We start from the raw sequence: 20,013 nt of genomic DNA on the forward strand, positions 1-20,013 counted from the left end.
AGAATTGCTAGTTTTTTGAGCTAAAAGTATAAGATTAAAGCCTCTGAACTCTACCCTTTTTACCTGTAGCTCATAATTCTGACTAGTCTCAGAATGTGGTATTGAGTGTGTCTGCTGGAGAATCCCACTCTGAATCTGGTGGTTGAATTTTTATATTCAGAAAAGTGTGTCTGAATGTTAGTACTGGCATTTTCTTCCTTCTCAGGATCTGGTTAATGACTTTAAAGACATTGAAGGGTCTCATATGGTCTACTGTTACAACTCTGTAGCCTGACTAAAATATTACTCTTTCATGATTTTGAGAACAGATAGATATGAAATCTAGTTTTAAAATATGCTTTATGGAATTATTTTATTACATAGATACTTTTATATATTTGTTTAGTGAATAGTTAAAAATAACTTCTCAGAACATAAATATTCTTTTAGTCACACATGCATTTACCATTTAGCAAAATAAGCCATTTTACAGGTTTAAGGAGGGAAAAAGGAATTTAGTATTCAGTAAAACCCAGTTGACATATGGGAGATTAAGGTGTCTTCATATTTTAGGATATGAAAACTACCTTACAACTCTAGCTGTTCTGAAGACAATTAAACTTAACAGTACATAATTGTTTACATTATTACAAAGAAGTTCAGAACAGATAGATTTTCTTAAATCAGCAATAAAGTAGGATTATATTACACACTAGCCTTATGGAACCCACATGTAATATAAAACAAGGCACAACAACGTAGTATCTGTATATTTGTATTTTTTTAAAGGTTCATTTTACTATTACTATGATAAGTTGACTTGTATGATGCTGTATTGTTGGATTTAATCCTATAAACACCCCAGTGGCAACCTAATGTAGGTGTTTGTTGGAGACTAATACTTAACAGTTCTTTCCTCAAAGTGACATCATAAGACTCAAATGAGGTAATGTATATAAAACACCTTGCAGACATTAAGGCACTATACAAATATCTACAGTTATCGTAATCATCATCAACCCTGTTAACATCTTCCTTTTATAGATGAGGAAACTGAAGTTAGAATTGTTAAGTGGCTTACCTCTGCTTACTCAACTAGTCAGACAGAGCAGCAACTCAAACTCAGGCTTTCCTTCTCCAAATTTAGGACTCTTTACATTACATTATTGCTCCCTTTCTAGACAGTGAAATTGAGGCCCATTGAGGTCAAGTGATTTGCCTAGTGATTTGTAGCTGATTTCTAGTAGTACCAGAAGTAGAAACTAGATTTTCTTTATCTGCCATCTCTACCCACTACTTTACAGATGTGACCTACTTACAGGAAAATTCAGTAGGTAGAAATTGCAGTTTGTAAAAACAGATAAATTAGGGATTATTATTCACATTACAAAAGATTTCTTCACTTTCCAAAGTGATTTACCTCAGTCTTTCTATCAATATCAGCTTCTTAAATTTGTGCATTTGGAATGTGATTTGATTAGCATACTTTTTAGGAAAATATGTACTTCAGAAAGCATCTGTACTCTTTTTTCATCCAAATCTTTGTATTAACCCAGCCATATGTAGCCATAAGATAGAATTTCATTTTAGTCATTTTGGGGATTGCCTGATAATTATAGAGGGTCTGAACCAAAAGCCTTAGTTTGGAAAAGAGTCCTTTTCTATTGATTGTTTTATTTATCTCTTGATAAGTATTTTTACAAAGATTGGCCTGATTTAGTTGAATTTTGTATTTTTTAAACACTTTTTCAAAGGTAGACATCCTGTGCTATTGCACCAGGGGTTGCGCCTTCAGGATTTTGCTCATTTTTCCTCTAGTCTAGGTGGTGGGCTTCCTTCTTTGCTTTTTCCCCAGCCATCTGAATTGTTTCTTTATTCTCTGATCTTTTGGGGTTGAATACAAGTAAAACAATATGACTTGTGCCTTTTAGGAAAGAGATCCCATATGGGCTGGTGTTTTGTTATGTTACTCAAAATGCTAGTTGCCTAATGATTTATCAGCAGAGATGAAATAGAATAAAAGTTCAGCTGAGATTAAGTAGAGTAAAAGTTCAGCTTACATTAGTGTTTCAGTTTTGCACATAACTTTAGCTGTACCCAAAAGCAAATGTTACAGTCTGGCATATCAATAAGAATTTCTCAAGGAATTTCACTGAAATGGAAAGTAAGGAGAACAGAATCTGAAATCAGAAGCAGTGTGTTAACTTGGTGCTCTGCAGATAGGCCTTTCCTCTAAATAATTTGTTCCAGGTGGAGAGTTAGTAGGAAGACACTTAGTCTCAGTCTGGGAAAGTCATGGCATGATGCATTGATTACTGAATATGAAAAGAATGCATATTGTCTTGGTTTGAAAGCACAAAAGTATAGCCTTCCATAAAATTCAGCTCTTTCAGGGATTACTTTTGTAGTAGACATGTACATCCTGTTTCTATTGGAATTTGTTATAAAGCAGCATTTTGTCTAGCAGGTAAAATATTCCCAATGTGAATATTTTAAATACTGTATTGAGTGGGAAGGGGGAAAAAAACTTGTTGTGGGCTGATTGTTGTCATTGGAAGCAGTCTGTTTTATCTTTAGCTGTGAGCTGGTGCAATCAGTATTTAGCAGAGAAAAATCAGGGTATGATTTTAAGGATAGTGGTTGGGTGTCATCTTTCATAACCATATAGTATTGAAGTTGTCTTGAGCAGACTGAGTTCTTGACTTAATAGATGAGGCTTTTGGGGAGAGATATTCCTGAAGCTGGAAAGAATAAATGCTATTTAGGAAGGGGTGGAGTGACTTAGTCTAGGGTGGAGGTATCTGGGCCTGAGTAGAAGAAACAAAGGGAGCATGGAACATGCCTGCAGTCTTAGAAGTAATGAGAACGTGAGAGCCCCTTAGACTGGATCTGAGGTGGCTTTGCCATTAATGCTTTTGAAATCTCCCAATTTTATTATAATAGAAAAGTCCTTTTGGATTGAGGTTGTCCTGAAAACCACTGGGATACATTATTTACCAAAGTCACTTAGAGGAACACAAATGTATAGCTATTTCTTCTTCTTTTTTTTTAAATTATAGGTGAAGTATAAAGTTCACCTTGACAGAATCAGTTTTACCTATTGCTAGTTGTAGTGAAAGGTTTCCGTGATGAAATGTAGGATATTTGTATAGCTGTATGAATTTGGCACATACCATAGCAAATTTATGTTAGGTTAATAATATTTGTTCCACCAGAATGTAAACTCTTTGAGAACAGAAACTATTTTGTTTTTTGTCTTTATATTCCCAAGCTTCTAGCACAGTTTCCATAACATACGACAGTGAAAAAGAGGATTGCATATGAAACTGTAAGTCTATGTGCAACTTGCTATTCCTTTCAATTATGTGACAAAATTGTGTAAATTTCTTTTTTTTCCTCTCCCCACCCCCCCATGGCTACCATTAGAACACAAGTAGGTATAGATGTGTAAAATTATTCTATACCTACTTCTATTTATCAGTTCTTTCTCTGAATACAGATAGCATCTTTCTTAGTATGTCCTTTATAGTTAATTTAGGTATTTATAATAGTGAAAATAGCTTATTTGTTCAGTCACTCTGAAAACAATATTGCTGTTACTATATGTAGTGTTCTCTTGATTCTGCTCATTTTGCTCTTCAATATTTCATGCAAGTCTTTCCATGTTTTTTAAAAATCATTGAGCTCATCATTTCTTATAGCAGAGTAGTATTCCATCACAATCGTATACCATAACTTCTTCAACCATTCCGCAGTTGATGGGCATCCCTGCAATTTCTAATTCTTTGCCACCACAAAGAGAGTTGCTATAAACATTTTAGAACATATAGGTTCTTTTCCTTTTTCCCTAATTATCTTTAGAAATAGACCAAGTAGTGGTATTGCTGGGTCAAAGGGTGTGTAGGTAGTTTAATAACTCTTTGGGCATAATTCCAGATTGCTCTCCAAAATGATTGGATCAGTTCACAATTCCAACAACAATGAATTAGTGTCCCAATTTTTCTACATCTCCTCCAACATTTGTTGCTTTCCCCTTCTATCATTTTAACCAATCTGGTACGTGTAAAATGGTATCTCAAGGTTGTTTTTAATTTGCATTTCTCTAATCAGTCATGATCTGGAGTATTTTTTTGTAAGACTATAAATTGTTTTGATGTCTTCTATGGAAAATGAGATTATCACTAACAGAGTGTAGAGAGAGGAGAGAAGGCTTAGGACAAGCCACTTGGGGTGTAAGATAAGTTTGATAATGTTGCAAAAGAGACAGAGGTAGAATGGCCAAATCAGTAAGATGAACAAAATTATAATAGAGAGCAGTATCATGAAAACCCAGGAGGAAAGAGTGTTTAGGAAAAAATGGAGGATGGAGGTGGATGAGACAGCAGTCAAATTCTACGGAAAAGTCTAGAAGGGTAAGTCCTGAGAAAAGATAATTTTGGAGAGAAAAGTTTCACTTAATTAAATTTTTTTTTTATAACTTGGTCTAAAACTATCTTTCCTGCTTCATTTAATGGAACCACTCTTCCTGTACTTTATAGTTCAGTTAAACTGGCATTCTTTCTGTTCCTCACGTACTATACTTCATCTCCCATCTCCCTCTGCACTGGCCACCTCCCAAGTCTGGAATGCACTCTCTCTTCACCTCCACCTCGTAGAATCCCTCTCTTCCTTCAAGACACAGCATCACCTTCTCCTAATGCCCTCCTTCTTTTAACTTCCTTTTATGTATTTTATATTTCTTCTGTATATGTTTATATATGTACTTGTCCCCCTTGATAGAATGCAATTTCCTTTGAGAGTAGGAATTGTTTGTTTGTTTGTTTGTTTGTTTCTTTTTTGCTCCATGTATAATTAACACCTAGCTCTGGCACATAGTACACACTTAAATTTTTTTGATTGAAGAATGACTTTGGGAAGAATAGATTGATTTTTTTTTTTCCAGTGAATTCTTTGGTAAGGGTCTTTGCTGAGAGGTAGGGGAAGGAATGATGTAGGTGGCTTGAGGAGAGAAAGTATGTCTCAGCTCAGTTTAATAATGAGAGAATGTAAACCCTATGGCTATATTCCTGTGTCAATTCGGTTTAACCAGGCATTTATTTAGAGCCTACTGTATGCAAGGAATGGTCCTAGGCACTTGATATACAGAACATGTCCAGGGTGTCAAAGACTTATTCTGGTTCTGTAAAGAATGCTGTGAAGGTATATCTATAGTCTTTATCCAAGGCTTTGTCACTAAACCAGCTGAGAACTTCAAGACTTGACTCTTTTGATTTAGAAACATTCAAAAGTGAATCCTTACTCAGCTAGCATTTATATGACACTGTAAAGTTTACAAAGTACCTTGCATGTCTTCTCTCCTTTGATCCTGACAATAACCCTGTGAGGAACGTGCTATTTTTCTCATTTTACACATGAGGAAACTGAGGCAGGTTAAGTGATATACTCGGGATTTCATGACTAGTAAGTATCTGAGACACAATTTGAAATCAGGTCTTCAGCACTCAATCCATTGTCAACTAGCTGTTTCTAAAGGCCAGAAGTGTAACAGCTGGTGGCAGTACTTTAGGAGATAGTATCTCGAAGTCATAACAAAATGAAATAGGGCTTTAGACTGTGGGTCTTGTTTTGTAGTCTTATAATTCCCTCCTGGATTAAGGGTGCTGGACTCTCTGGATCATATATCTGTTATAATATTTTGTGTGTTCCTCCCAGTGGCCTTTAGGCTACCACTGTTGGATATTTAGAAGAAGAACCATCACTGGAGGATATGTGGGAAAACAGGCACACAGATACACTTTGGTAAAATTGTGAGGTAATCCATTCATTCTGGTAAACAATTTGGACCCATGCCCAAAACGCTATCAAACTATGCATACCCTTTGACCTAGCAAGGAGATCAAAGAAAGGGGAAGAGGACCCATATGTACAAAAAATACTTGGAGCAACTCTATTTGTGGTGGCAAAGAATTGGAAACTGAGGGAATGCCTATTAATTGGGGAGTGGCTTAACAAGTTGCGGTATATGAATGTGATGGAATACTATTGTGCAGTTGGAAATTATGAAGGGGATGGTGTCTGAAAAACCTGAAGACATATCTGAACTGATGCAAAGGGAAGTGAGCACATCCAAGAGAACAGTCAGCTTAGTAACAGCAATATTGTAAAGATAATCAACTCTCAAAGACTTAGTAACTCTAATCAACACACTGTCCCATCACAATTCCAAAGGACTCATGATAAAACATGTTATTCACTTCTAGATAGAGCACTGATGGACTCAAAGTAAAGTTGAAGCATATTTTTTTCTTTTCCTTTTTTTCCTTCTCTTTTTTATTGTTTTTGGAACATGGCTATGCAGAAATTTGTTTTGCATGACTGTACATATTTGTAATAGGTTTTGTTTTTCTTGCCTTCTCATTGGGTTGGGAAGGAGGTAAGGGAAGGAGAGAAATTGGAACTGAAAAAAAATATAAAAGTATATGCTTTAAATAAAAATAAAATTAATAGAGAACCACCAGTTTTCTTTACTGTAACATTTTTGGTTGTTGCTAAGGATATAACCAGTTAGATTTCTTCCTGTCATCTGGGGTTGTGATCCTACTTTTAAGGCCACTGTAGTTATAGTCTACTGCCTGCAAGCCCAGCTGGCTAGCCTGCTGTTAATGGGGCTGCCAATTCATCCTGATGTCTTGGCTGCCTTGGGCTGCTCTGTCTGGATTCTATGATTATATAGCACCATAAGTATACATAGGTGAAGCCTGCCAAACAAATAACAGATTCCCACTCTGAAAACTAGCATTGTAAAAGGCACCAGCTATTTAAGGACCATGTAGTTCTAAACAGGCACTGAGCAGAGCAGTTTTGGGTGAAGTGCTTCACATGTATGCAAGAACAGATTGGTCCTGGTCCAGGTCCGGGTCAAAGTGGACTGTACAGAGGTGCTGAAGGGAATAAGGGGTACAGCTCAATCGGGCAATAAAAAGAGATCCTGAGAGTAATGTAGGCTGCATCTCTCTCCTCTTTCCCCTTTTCACTTCCCTTTTCCCCCATAGCCCTCCACTTTTTTCTTCTTCCTCCAAAACTCTGACTGAAAGATTTGTTCGTGTGTGTGTGTGTGTGTGTGTGTGTGTGTGTGTGTGTGTGTGTGTATGTGGTGGGGGCGAGGGGAGAAGTCAGGGCTTTCATGGTTTTGTTAGTAATTAATGTATTGTAGGAGGTGGATTGCTTCATACGGAGCTGTTTTATGAAGAAGAATTCATTATAGAAGCTTCGCACCAATAATGTAGGATAATATAATCTCATTGGAATGAGATTGAACTAGGCATGGCATGAACTGGAATCTTGCTGACAGAGAGATGAATGGTAGGATAGGGCCTGCTCTGATAGAAAAGTCTAGCTTCTATATTTTGCTTCTGCTGCAACAGTAATGTGTATGTGTGTTTTATTTGCTTGGATTGTGATGCCACGTTGTGGGATGGAAGTGACTCCTGAGTTCTTGAAGGTTACACTCTTGAAGGTACAGCCTCTGACAGGTCCATCCTAGCTAAAAAGGCTCTGATTATGAACTCAGAGATGAGCTGTATGTCTTTGATAAGGTCAGAGAGCCTTATCATCAAAGTCTTCAGAATGGACAATTATTTAGACATCTCTCAAAACTAGTTTACTAAGACATAAAGGACTTGCAGTATATGGTGGTAGAAGAACTTACTTTGAGGAAATACCAGGTTCTTGAAGTATTCATATATGTATGTGTTTGTATGTGTGTGTTGCTATACGTACTTCTTGGTGATTGTAGCATGAAATCTTAAACCGTTAGCCTGGCATACCAGTTTTGCAGTCTGGTCCCAGCCAGATTTACTTTCGCACACACACACATATGTATATATGAACATACATGAGTTTCTCTGAACTCACCTAGACTTGTCTGTCAGCTGATGTAACTCATATGATCTGTCTCTGGGCCCATGTTCAGTACCCCTCTAGTTTGGAAGAGCTTGCCAGATTTTAGACTCTGCTGTGATAGCTTTCAAACTCCTAGGGGTTATCTGCGTGTTATAATGAGGGTGTATATAAAGATAAGTTTGTATACAATGAGGCAGTCAAATATAATATACCAAATATAATATAAGCATTACTATTGTAATATAAGCAAAATATACCAACTAGGTCTTTACAGTGTGAGTAGGCTGTGTATTTGCTACTCATCCCTCTGTCAGTGAATTCCCATTCATACCATACCTAACCCAGTCTCATTCCAATGGAATTTTATATTTTTCCCCCCATATCACCAGATTACTGAGGATTCAATGGTGTATTTTCCCTTGTAAAACAGTTGCTTCTGCATTTGTGAATGAATGGGTGTAGGTATTACATTCGGGCGATATCGACCATAGAGAGCCTAGGTTCACTTCAAGAACGCTGAAATAAGAACTGGAAGGGACCTTAGGAGTTGAGTACCACCACTTCATTTTTATAGAGGAGGAATAGGAGCTTTGGAGCTATTATCAATAATTAGCATTGTGACCTTGGGCAAGTTACTTAATTTTTCTGGACCTCAGTTTCATTATCTATAAAATAAAATTGGTCTAAGGATCTAGTCCTATAATTCTCTCTGAAGCTCTTTACTCAGAGAGAAAGTTGTTTTGGGTGGAGTCTTAGTAATCTAGAAAATGAGGACTGAGAACAAGACGGACACCTGGATAACAGTAATCTCATTCTTTGAATTTGAGGAAGGGGAATTAAGTTAGTTTCGAATTTGTGGTAGTGGTCAAAGATGATCTGAGAGTACTTTCCTTTGTTTGCAATTCGGACTCTGAAGTTCTAGTTGGTAATTTTTCCTCTTCAGTCACCACTGATCACTTCATCAGTCTGTCAGCCAGTAAATATTTATTAAGCACCTTCTAAGTGTAGTGTGCTGGAGATACAAAGAAAGGTGAAGATAGTTCCTGCCCTCTAAGAGCTCACAATCTGTTGGGTGACACAACATGCAAGATAAATTGGAAATACTTGAGAGAAGGAAAGCACTAGAACTGAGAGAGATTGGGAAGGGCTTCCTATAAAAGGTAGGGTTTTTGCTGGGATTTATTTGAAGGAAGCCAGAGAAGCCAGGGGGCTTAGGCAAGGAGGGAGAGCATTTCAGGAATGGGGGACCACCAGTGAAAATGCCCAGAGCTGGAGATAGAATCGTCTTGTTTGAGGAACAGTAAGGAGGCCAGTGTCATTTGATGGAAGGGTTTGTGGTGGAGGGTGGTTTGGGGATGTGTGAAGTATAAGAAGACTAGAAGGATGGTGGGGGTAGCAGGTTGTAAAGGGCTTTAAAAGCCAGAGGATTGGGAGCTACTGGAATTGACTAAGTGTGACATGGTCATATCTGAAGATCACTTTGACAGCTTAGTGGAGGATGGACTGAAGTGGGTAAAGACTTGTGACCAGGATACCAACCAGCAGGCTATTACAATAGTGGCAGCGTCAGAAGACAGAAGGGGATGAATGTAAGAGATGTTACAAGGGAAAAAATCTATAGCCCTTGACTACAGATTGGATATGGAGAGTGAGAGAGTGAGGAATGTAGGATGACACATAGGTTGTGAGCCTGAGTGACTGGGAGGATGGTGATGTGCCCTCTGTTGTTATTAGGGAATTTTGGAAATGAAGAGGGTTTGGGAGGAAGGAGAATGAGTTCAGTTTTGGATATGATGAGTTTAAAATGTTTATAGGATATTTGGTTTGAGATATTTAATAGGCAGTTGGAGATAGGAGACCAGAGTTCATCAGAGAAGCTAGGACTAGATAAGTAGATTTGAGAATCAGTTCGTAGAGATGATTGAATTCATGGGAAGTGATGAGATAACCAAGTGAAATAGTATACAGAGAGAAAAGGACCCAGGATAGAGCTGTGGGCATGAAATGTTTAGCTATGAATTACTTTTCCTTTCTAAAATATTGTCTGTGGCTAAATCCTTCATTTCTGCTTCCACAAATCTCTCATAATTCTTCCCTGGCTTTCCATTCTTTTGTTAGAAATGCTTTCCTGTTTTCATACTTGTTTTTGTGATTGCTGGCTGAGTCCCTCTCTTCTCTTCCCATTCTGATTGGCATCTCTTTGGGTCATAGGTATAGAGCTGAAAAGTTCTGTGGAGACTATGTAGTCTAACCCTTTGATTTCATAGCTGAAGAGACTTAGGGCCCATTGAGATTTAGTGATTAGGCCATTTAGTTTTCTAGGCCAAAAAAGTAGTTAGTGGCAGCATGAATATCCATCCCAGGTCCTCTGACAAAAATTTAGCACCTTTTCCAATGTGTCACTCTTGGTTCTCAATTCTTTAACTGACTTTCTGTTCAGACTCTCTAGTACTTCATAGTCTTCTGTGTATTTTACATAGAGAATGATTATTCTAAGATTTGAGGACTCTGTTGAATAGTGGTAGGGATTTAGAGTCTAGAAAGCCTGTCACCCCTTGTCTTTTCCTCTTTTCTTTACTATATCTAATAAATTTTAAAACTAACAGGAATTTGAAATTATTTTTTCTCCTTTTATATTCTCTATTTTAGCTATATTCTCAAAGAAATAATAGAGTTTTCAGTATAGAGTATGGATTTTCTCTGACTTGAACACAAGTTGCTTCTAGTTTTTTACTATTAAGAATGTTTTCTTGTCTATAAAATGATGTGATTGGATTAGATTTCTAAAGCTCCCTTTTTATTGTCAAATTCTATTATTTTTTAAATTCTACTTTCTTTTCAGTGAATTTGTTTTTCCAAAATCTGATGTTTTATTAAGATTGAACAACTTTGTAGCCTTAAAGACAACTTTATGACCTTAGCTCTTTAAAGTAGAAGCTAACACATTTTAACATATTTGATACTTCATTTTCTGAAATTCTCCCTCTTCCTAATAACTCTCAGTTCCTTTAAAATTTTTGTTAACTATGTATTTGATGCCTTTGATACCTTATAATAACTTAAGCTTTATTGCTTCCTTTCCATCAGTTTATTTATTATAGATATAATTTGGTAAGGTGATTTATTTCTAATCTAAACAAATATCTCATATTGAGGTAAGGACATGCTTTGCTGCTGGATCTTTTGTGCAGAATTCCAAAAGAAATGTCCTAGTAAACCATGTTTCCTTTTATTATTGAAGAATAATTGCTAAATCTGTCCAGGCTATTTAATCATAATACAATTTTTAAAACTTTCTAATGCTCTAAATATTTTATTTTTTCCAGTTACATGTAAAAAAATTGACATTTGTTTTTTAAAATGTTGAGTTTCTAGTTGTCTCCTTTCTCTCACTGCTTTTTGAGAAGGGAAGCAGTTTGATATAGGTTCTACATGTATAGTCATGCAAAGCGTATTTCCATATTAGTCATGTTGTGAAGGGACACAGGCCAAAAAAAATCTGAGAAAAATAAAGTTTTAAAAAAAGAAGTATGCTTTGATCTGCATTCAGATTCCATCAGTTCTTTCTTTGGATGTGGATAGCATTTTTCATCCAAAGTCCTTTAAAATTGTCTTGGATCATTGTATTCTGAGAATAGCTAAGTCATTCATAGTTGATCATCATACAATATTGCTGTTACAGTATACAGTGTTATCCTGTTATGCTTACTTTACTTTGAATCAGTTCATGTAAGTCTTTGCAGATTTTTTTGAAATCATTCTGCTTGTCATTTCTTATAGCACCATAGTATTCCATCATAAACATATACCACAACTTGTCCTACCCTTCCTCAGTTGATGGACATCCCCTCACTTTCCAATTCTTGCCACCATAAAAAGAGCTGCTGTAAATATTTTTGTACATATAGATCTAGTCCTCTTCTTCTTCTTCTTCTTTTTTTTTTTAATCTCTTTGGGATATAAAACTAGTAGTGGTATTGCTGGGTGAAAGGGTGTGCGTGATTTTGTAGCACTTTGGGCATGATTCCAAATTGCTCTCCAGAATGGTTGGATCAGTTCACAACTCCACCAACAGTGCATTAGTGTCCCAGTTTTCCCACATCATAATATTATTTTTAAGGCATTTATGTGGTACGTATGTACTTTCTTGAGGTATATGTGATTCTGAACAGTGCTTCAGTATTAATAGTTGAAATATTTTGGTTAGGATTGTAAGTCTTTTAAAAGGGAAGTTTTATAATTGGGTTAATTTCTTTATTCCACTGATGTTGCTATTTTCCATGTGTGGGTAGCATCCATCAAGTTATGGCCAGAGCACAATTTTTGATATAACTGAGAGATGCTATGATTTTCCTGAGATGTTGAACTTTTATGATTGTATTTATGGATATTTCTTTTTTTCAGAGAAAGGTAATGTTGCATCCTGTTTTTATCACCATTGTTAGCAGAATGGTTCCATGGCAAGAGCATTGGATTTGGAGTCAGCAGTTTTGAGTTTGAATCTCACCTCTGCCACTCAGTATCTTGTGTGTCCTTGGGCAAGTCACTTAACCTCTGTGGCCTGTACTTTTTCTGACTTGAGACTTTAGGTCTTACAACACTTCTAAAATACCTTCCAGCTCTATATCTATATTGCTGTGCTTATTTTTTTTTTTTTTTTTGCATATAGGTGCAAGTGGAGGAGATGAATTTCTAATAATTGACAGAATTATTTTAGAAAAGATGAAAATGCTATCTCTGTAGGTTTATGTTATTTTCTTGAGGCCAATTTGTATTTTGTGGTGAAAAAAAGAAAAAGAAATAAAGGCGGCAACCCTGTTTTTTTTTTTCCCTTGGTTCTGTTGTCATTATTATTATTTTTTTTAGTTCTCACATTTTGAAAGGGTTCTCTTCATTTGCTTCTCTTTCAAAAGTGACCCCAAATGCTTTCTTATTATTGTTATATCTTTTTGTAAAGAACTTTGAAATCAGTCCACACTTAACACTAGTACAGAATTAAGAAAAAAATTATCTTTTTCTTATGTTGACCTTTTCCTTTTTTTTATATTCCCAAAGCATTTGATATATAGTTTGTACTTAATTATTGTAAGCTTGTTTTTATTCTCTTGAAAAAGTAGTTTTTAGACTTTTTTCACTGATACAGTCCTTCATTTTAAATTACTTCAGTGCAACCCAAGTAGTAAAAATTACTATAAAACTGATTTGAAAATGTTAATTTTCAAATCAGTTTTATTCTGGTTTGAGCAATAGAACATGTAACTTACTTAATGAGAAGGATGTGCTTATTTGTTTCATTCTGTGTTTTCTATCAGTCAGTCATCAGTTATTTATTAAGTTCCTTCTAAGTGCTAGGAATTAGAAGTAAAAAATGAAAGAACCTTCCCTTGAAAAATTTGTATTTTATTGGGAACATGATTGATTTTTTGGTTTACATTGTGAGCTGCTTATTTCACAGCAGTTTTCATTTTTCCCTTTTTATTTACATAAACTAGTGGTTTGAGAGATTGCTTTAGTTTGTAGCTTTTTAAAAATGAATTTTTGTTCACGTCTTTTTTCTTATCACCTAAATTTCTCAATGTAGTCCTTCTCCAACTCCTTCTGAAGGTCAGTTTCTTAGAATAAAGAATTACAAAAAAAGGGAAAAATTTAGCAAAATCAACTTGTTGAAAAGGTCTGACATTATATTTTATTTTCCGTATGCATATCCCTCCACCTTTGCTCATTTTCAGTTAAAAAATATATGGTATTTTACATGTTTGCTGTTTTGTTTGTGTTTTTAATTTCGGTGAAGTCATACAATTATTTAAAAAGATTCAACGTTAACACAGTCAGGATGGTGAAAGACCTTGATATTATGCCATCTGATGATAAGTTGAGATCTTTAGGGATGTTTAGTCAAGAGAAGCTGCACTTCTAGGGGAAGACATGATAAGTCTTTGAGAAGTTATCCCCTGGAATATGTTTTAGTGCTGTCATTCCGTGCCCCAACAGAAACAGGAATGCTGAATTGGGAAGGTTGTAGAGAGGCAAATTTCATTTTGATCTAGGGAGAAGCTTCCTATCAGAGTTATGTGAAGGTGAAATATGGGCTACCTTGGAAGGTAGCATGTTCCCCGTCTTTGGAGTTCCTCAAGCAAAGGCTGGATTACTACCATTTCTTAGATATGTTGTAGAGGAGAGGCTCTAGTACTCAAGTACTGGTTGGGTAACTGGTCTATTAAGTTCCTTCTGAATCTGAGAGTCAGGGATTCTGTGGTAGAGATCCAGGCCAGGCATGGTTACACTGGGAAAAGGAGAGGGCATTAGAGACTGGTCCCCAGATCCCACGTAAATGGGGAATTTTATGTAGGCTGGTGAAGCTTAAGGAAAAAGTAAGAGAAGGAGAAAAGAAGCCTTTAGTAAATGGTTGGTTGGGGAAAGCAGGGACTTACATTAAAAGCTAGTGACCTTAATATATGTTTTTCTGGACCCATCATTTCCCAAGAAATAGGTCAACAAGCTGTTGCTTTGCACTCATGCTGAATGGGCTAGTAGTGGGAAGACGGGAAGATAAATAGCTTTCCTTTCTGACTCATCTGAGCCACACCTTGAAGTGACTAAGGCAGGTTAGCCTTTTGCCTAGTTTGTAGATTAGTATGATGAGAAGGACAGCAACTAGGCCACCACACCACCATTTCCCCCCCTCTTACTCTGCCAAAAAAAAAAAAAAGTTTGGCTCCCATCTGCTCACCTAAGCTTGAAATTCCTATAAGATAACTTAGGGCCTCTGATTCCACAAATAAAAACATTTTTAATAATGAAGTTGTCAGTATATCTGGAATAACCAGATTAGCTTTGTTATGAATGAGCTTCAAAGTGGAAAAGACCATTTCAAATTCTCTTGTTTGGAGAAACAGGATGGGAATCCAGAAGGCAGTGGAACTGCTGCAACTGGATGAGGGGCATGGGGAATGAGAAGGAGAAAGCGAATAATAAAGGAGCTGGTGACCCAGGACACAAACATCACCATTTTGTCCCCGCAAGGATTGTTTCTCTTTCTCTATGTGCTTAGTATTTCATAGTCTAGTTCCCTTAGCAGAAGCTTCAGTCATCTGCCACTGTGATTTTTAGTAACATTGAACTCTTTAATTCTGTGTCTTTCTTGCCTGGTAGGCACTACTGCTTCTAAGGAAATAAAGGAAGGAAAGTATATCCTAAATATTAATGCAGTGTTTTAAGAGCCATATTTAATGGGCTAACTTTCTGGATGGTTATATTTTACTGACCTTTTAAAAAATTCTACTCCTTTATTTGACCTAAATATACAATAATGCCAGTGGTAACTAGAAGGTATTATAATTTTGTAAGGGTATAGGTGCTTTTGAGCTTAGGTCATGGTGGGTCACTACTTATCCTTTTGTGAATCTTCCAAGTCCCTTGTTTTCCTCCTGCATCTATGTTGTTGTGTAGCCCTGTTCTTACTAACTAGTAGATGGGTATTATGTGTGTGGGGGGATTAACATATGAACAGAATTTCATAGTAACTTCATTACTATGCTAGAGCAATTTGAAGAATAAAGAATGACTTCTAACTTCCTCTTCCTGCCCATTTTCTTTCTTTTTTTAAAAAATAGAACCCTCCCAACCCCCCACAGCAATCATTGATTTTTTTCTCTTTTCCACTCCCCTCTCCCAGAAAACTCGTGTAACATAAATATTCTTGTTCTTTTTCATAGCCACTCATAGGGCCCCATGATATTTGGGTGAAATTAAGGTGTGTTCATAAATTCCACTTAAAAATACAGTACTTTTTATTAAAAGCTATTGAGTAAAAAACATCATAGTGTATTAAATGTGAATTTAATTCGCCAACATAAATTTACACTATTCTTAGGGAGGTATTCATCTAAGTGAAATTAAAACAGTTTTTAGACTTATCTTGTAATAAGTTCATTGTAATAAATTCCTCTATTCCCTGAAATTCTTTTGATTCCTGTCCTTAATCGATTTCTACTTAAGCAAGTATTTTACTGTTTTCCAGTAGAAGAAAGCATTAGATCACTTAATAGTGCTAAATATTAAATTTTCTTTTTGGTCTATAGAAAACATTTCATTGTCTAGTTTCCTGTTAAGTAATACCAATGATATGTGTATATTCACTGAAGTTCTGACATCATATTAGAGCCCATTGGTAGATAATTTCAGCCAATCACATGGTGCTTAGTATCCAAGTAGGAAAGAGGAATAGTTCTGGAACAACAGGAAACTCTGTATTTTTAACATCCTGTTATTCTTGCATTTAACTGGTCTGGTGGAGTGCTGCCTTTTTCTCCACAATGAAGGTTAGTTAAATTTTGTCTATACTTTATTTCAAACTTCCAAGTTTTAGATAATATTTAAGTTTGACTGCACCTTTATCTAGGAGGCATTAGCTAATACAATTACTTTATTTAACTAATAAGGAAGGTGAGACCCAGAGGGTGGGGAAAAAAATATTCCTCAAAAAACCAAACACAAAATTAAGAACAAACAAACATATATTATATTATTTCTTAAGTTTGGATCACTCCTTGGGTTAAATGTTTTTTTTCCTCTGAAGTAGGATTTTTAGAACTTTTGAAATTATCACCTCTTATTGGATGTTCTGAAGCCTGATTTCTGTGGTAGTTCCTATTATAGAGGGGAGCTAAAAGCTGCATTACTAAATATGTAGAGTTTCCACAAATAGTCCAAATCTCTAAAGATTTTTTTCTTTGTTGCCTTTCATTTTTGCTATTAACTTTTATTAATTCTGAGTGAAAGGATACTTTAGAAATTTTTATGTATTAAAATACAGTACACAGTTAAGATAGCTAGCTTTCACTTTAACTTGCTTTAAGTAGTTTCTCAACTTTTTTTCTTCCTTATTTATCATTCATTAAATTATATTTTATATAATTTAGAAAGAGGCAGGAAGGTGGAGTGGATAGAGTGGGTCTTAGAGCCCAGTAACAATCACCGGTTGTGTAGCGTTGGTCAACTTTCTAGATTGTTAACTTGCAGGGAAGGTTCTGATCTGTATTGGTGACAGGGAATTTTCTCACATGGGAGTTATTTGTATCTGGAATTATAGGTCCAGATCCCATCTTTGTAATTTATTGTAGTCATTTTTAGTTGTCTTTTCATTAATGCTGGATGCACAAGACCAAAAAGCAAGTAGTTTTTCAGAACTAAAATACTTAACTAAAACGAGAACTCTTTTCTCCCCTTCCTGCAATTTTGACACATTATTTAAATGAATTTTCCTCCTAGACCTGTTACAAAGGATGTTGTTTAATTTCAATTAAAATTTAAGTGTTTGCAAAGTTCGTGGTGCTAAGGCAAGATGAGCTGGAAAAGTTTGGAAGATGAAGATTCAGAGCAGTGAAAACAAGGGATGTTTCTGTTCTTAGAGTTGTAGCCAGGACACAAATAATAGGTATAGTGTTGTATATCAATATGAACACAGGTGAGATAATTTATATTGACTGTGAACATATTAGATACTTAGTATAGACTGTTCAATGAATGAAAATATTTACTGAGTGCCTGCTAATATTCAGAAGAACATATTGATTAGATTATTCACATTTTTTTCCACAGAGAAATACTACATTTTAAAAAAAATCATAGTTTTGGTCGTTAAGTAACCTTACTTATTCCAGTGCAGCATTTTTCTCTATGTTTTGTGGCTTTGAGAAGGTTTTGATGTTATATTAGATTTTTTTTGTACTTTTTTGATAAGCATTGAATTAAGGGTTATGTTTCATTTTTATTATGTTTGGACTAAAGTGTGGAAATATTTCAGCTCTAAACCTGTGATCCTGTGACTCGATATCTTCTGCATTGGCCAAATGGTGGACTTGATCTTTCCCATTTCTAGCACTGACACATTTCCTTGAAGTGAACAACCTCAGTTATTTGTATGTTTTTGGACATTTCTATGTTGGAAAAAATGCAGCCTCAGATATAATTTTGGTCTAACTTTTAGTATTCTGTACAAAAGTTAGAAGTACTGCTTAGAAGTGTGTGTATATGGAATGAATAATTAGACAACCCATTTAGAGTTCATCACAAAATAGTGAGGGTACAACTTGGAAGAATTTTTAAAATAGATGTACATATCTTTAATACCAGATGAATCTACTCCTTATCACATTTATTTTGTCATAAATTAGCTTACTTATGTAATAATAAACACCCAAAGCCTCTTGGAAACACTAAGGCACCAGGAGTTCAATTTTCAGATTTTGCTTAGGAATGTGTAAGTGCCTTGTTGAATCTCTGCCTCTTGACTACTGTTCTGGTTTTCCATTCTGAATACCTCTTTTTGTCCTTCCCTTGCCTTTTATATTCATCTGTGAACTCTAATGGCATAGTGCTTTGCCATTGTTAACTCTGGAATGGTCTGCTATTTTACCTCTTGTCCCCTTAACAGGAAAAAGAGCCTCATCCTTCGGACCTATACCTTTTCCCTTGTTGAACTTCTCTGGGCTGGGTGCCAGATACTCTTCACTAATCTAACAACAGGAGGAAAACAAAGCTTTATTATTGTTATTGAACATTTGTTGAATGCAGTGCAGAGGAGCAAGATCTAAATCTCAGGTTAAAAGAGAGCAGAGCATGGGGGATGGTTGCTGATACTTTGGAAATTGAGCCAGAGCCTTGAGGATGGAGCCGGTATTCATAGAAATGAGGGAGTTCCTATTGGTTCTTGTTTCTCCATTTTTATAACCTTAGGCATATCCTTGTATCATTTGTATAGTTGATCATATGATTTAGCTTGAAACAAACCTGAAATTTTACTAATTTTACCTTTTTTTCCATCTCCCTTTCAGACATTTGATGCAAATGATCTTTATCAGGGACAGAACTTTAGCAAGGTTCTCAGCTCCTTAGTCACTCTGAATAAAGTCACAGCAGGTAAGAGTTTGTTCTGCTTCATTGAATTCTAGTTGGGGAGGGGGAAGGAAGAAGGTGACCTGGCATTATTATTTTCAAGAGTGTTTCAGTACAGAGCGCTTTTATTTACTGTTAATAGAGAAAAGTAAACGTTTTTCAGTTTGTTATTTTTAATAAGCTGTCCTTTCTTTACATTTACTTTGACTGATTTCTGTGTTTTATTGTTTTTTGTTATTGCGGGGAAATTCTACTCTTGAGTTTAGCACATCGTCACTCTGATATCTTAAGATTTGGGTATAGTTTTCTCATCTTAAAAATAGCAGACTTGGTGTCAGAAGGATCTAGGGAACTTTATCCTGATTTTCTCTTAAAGAGTTTGTGTTGATTTAGCCTGCCCAAATATCTAGTTAGCATTGTGGTACTGATCCAGATTAGTGGATACAGTGCTTTAATATTTAAGGATCTGAGATTTCCTTCTATCCAAGCATTCAGCCAGTAACTATTTATTTATTTAATTATTTTTCGGCAGTTGGGGTTAAATGACTTGCCCAGGGTCACACAGCTAGTTAACTGTCAAGTGTTTGGTCTGAGGCCAGATTTGAACTCAGATCTTCTTGACTTCAGGACTGATGCTCTATCCAGTGCCCCACTTAGCTGCCCCCAGTAAGCATTTATTAAGGGCCTACTATGTATCAGGCATTGTATTATAGATTGAGGACACAAATACAAAAATAAATAAATGCGAAGTAAAACCATACCTGCTGTCAAGCAGCTTCTGTTCTTTTGGCAGATAACAACTACTCTAAACCTTAGTTAATGGTTTAATGAGTTGCTGTAGTTTAAAAAAAATTGGCCAGCCCTCTCATGTGCCTTTTCAAACCTGTCACCACACTTGTACTGAAGGGCTTTTCACTTAGGACCTGCCAGGGCCTGTTTTCCACATATATAGAACATAGTTATTCAGATGGTATAATGACCAAGGAAAGTAGCTTTGGGAATAGTACCCCAGAATACATATGCTTTTTCAGAATCACGACAGCTGTAAGGGTACCCTGAAGCACCTGATCCCTAACCCCAGTTTATAGCTAAGTATATTGGGGAAACATCCTACTCCTATACTTGTGTGCTGAGACTGGTGGGGCTATCTTTACAACTCTGAGCCTTTAGAAGTGATGAGAAATTCTACTCTTGATTTTGTTCCTGGAAAACGCCTATGAATCCTATTTTGAAATT

The 20,013-nt window shown here is 35.9% G+C and overlaps 1 protein-coding gene across 4 annotated transcripts in view; it reads left to right on the forward strand.

Moving 5' to 3' along the window:
• Positions 1 to 20,013, forward strand: part of LOC114046191 (rho guanine nucleotide exchange factor 7) — a 317,431-nt gene that overhangs the window by 98,533 nt on the left and 198,885 nt on the right. For 3 of the 4 annotated variants that reach the window (XM_027866432.1, XM_027866431.1, XM_027866434.1), the window contains exon 3: positions 18,717 to 18,801. In XM_027866432.1, the coding sequence (XP_027722233.1) occupies positions 18,717 to 18,801 (85 nt within the window). Of the gene's footprint in view, positions 1 to 16,139; positions 16,203 to 18,716; positions 18,802 to 20,013 lie in introns of those variants that run through there. The other variant, XM_027866433.1, reaches the window with a different exon arrangement.

The sequence above is a fragment of the Vombatus ursinus genome, unplaced genomic scaffold, assembly GCF_900497805.2.
Source record: "Vombatus ursinus unplaced genomic scaffold, bare-nosed wombat genome assembly UNPS02014781.1, whole genome shotgun sequence".
Lineage (NCBI taxonomy): Eukaryota > Metazoa > Chordata > Mammalia > Diprotodontia > Vombatidae > Vombatus > Vombatus ursinus.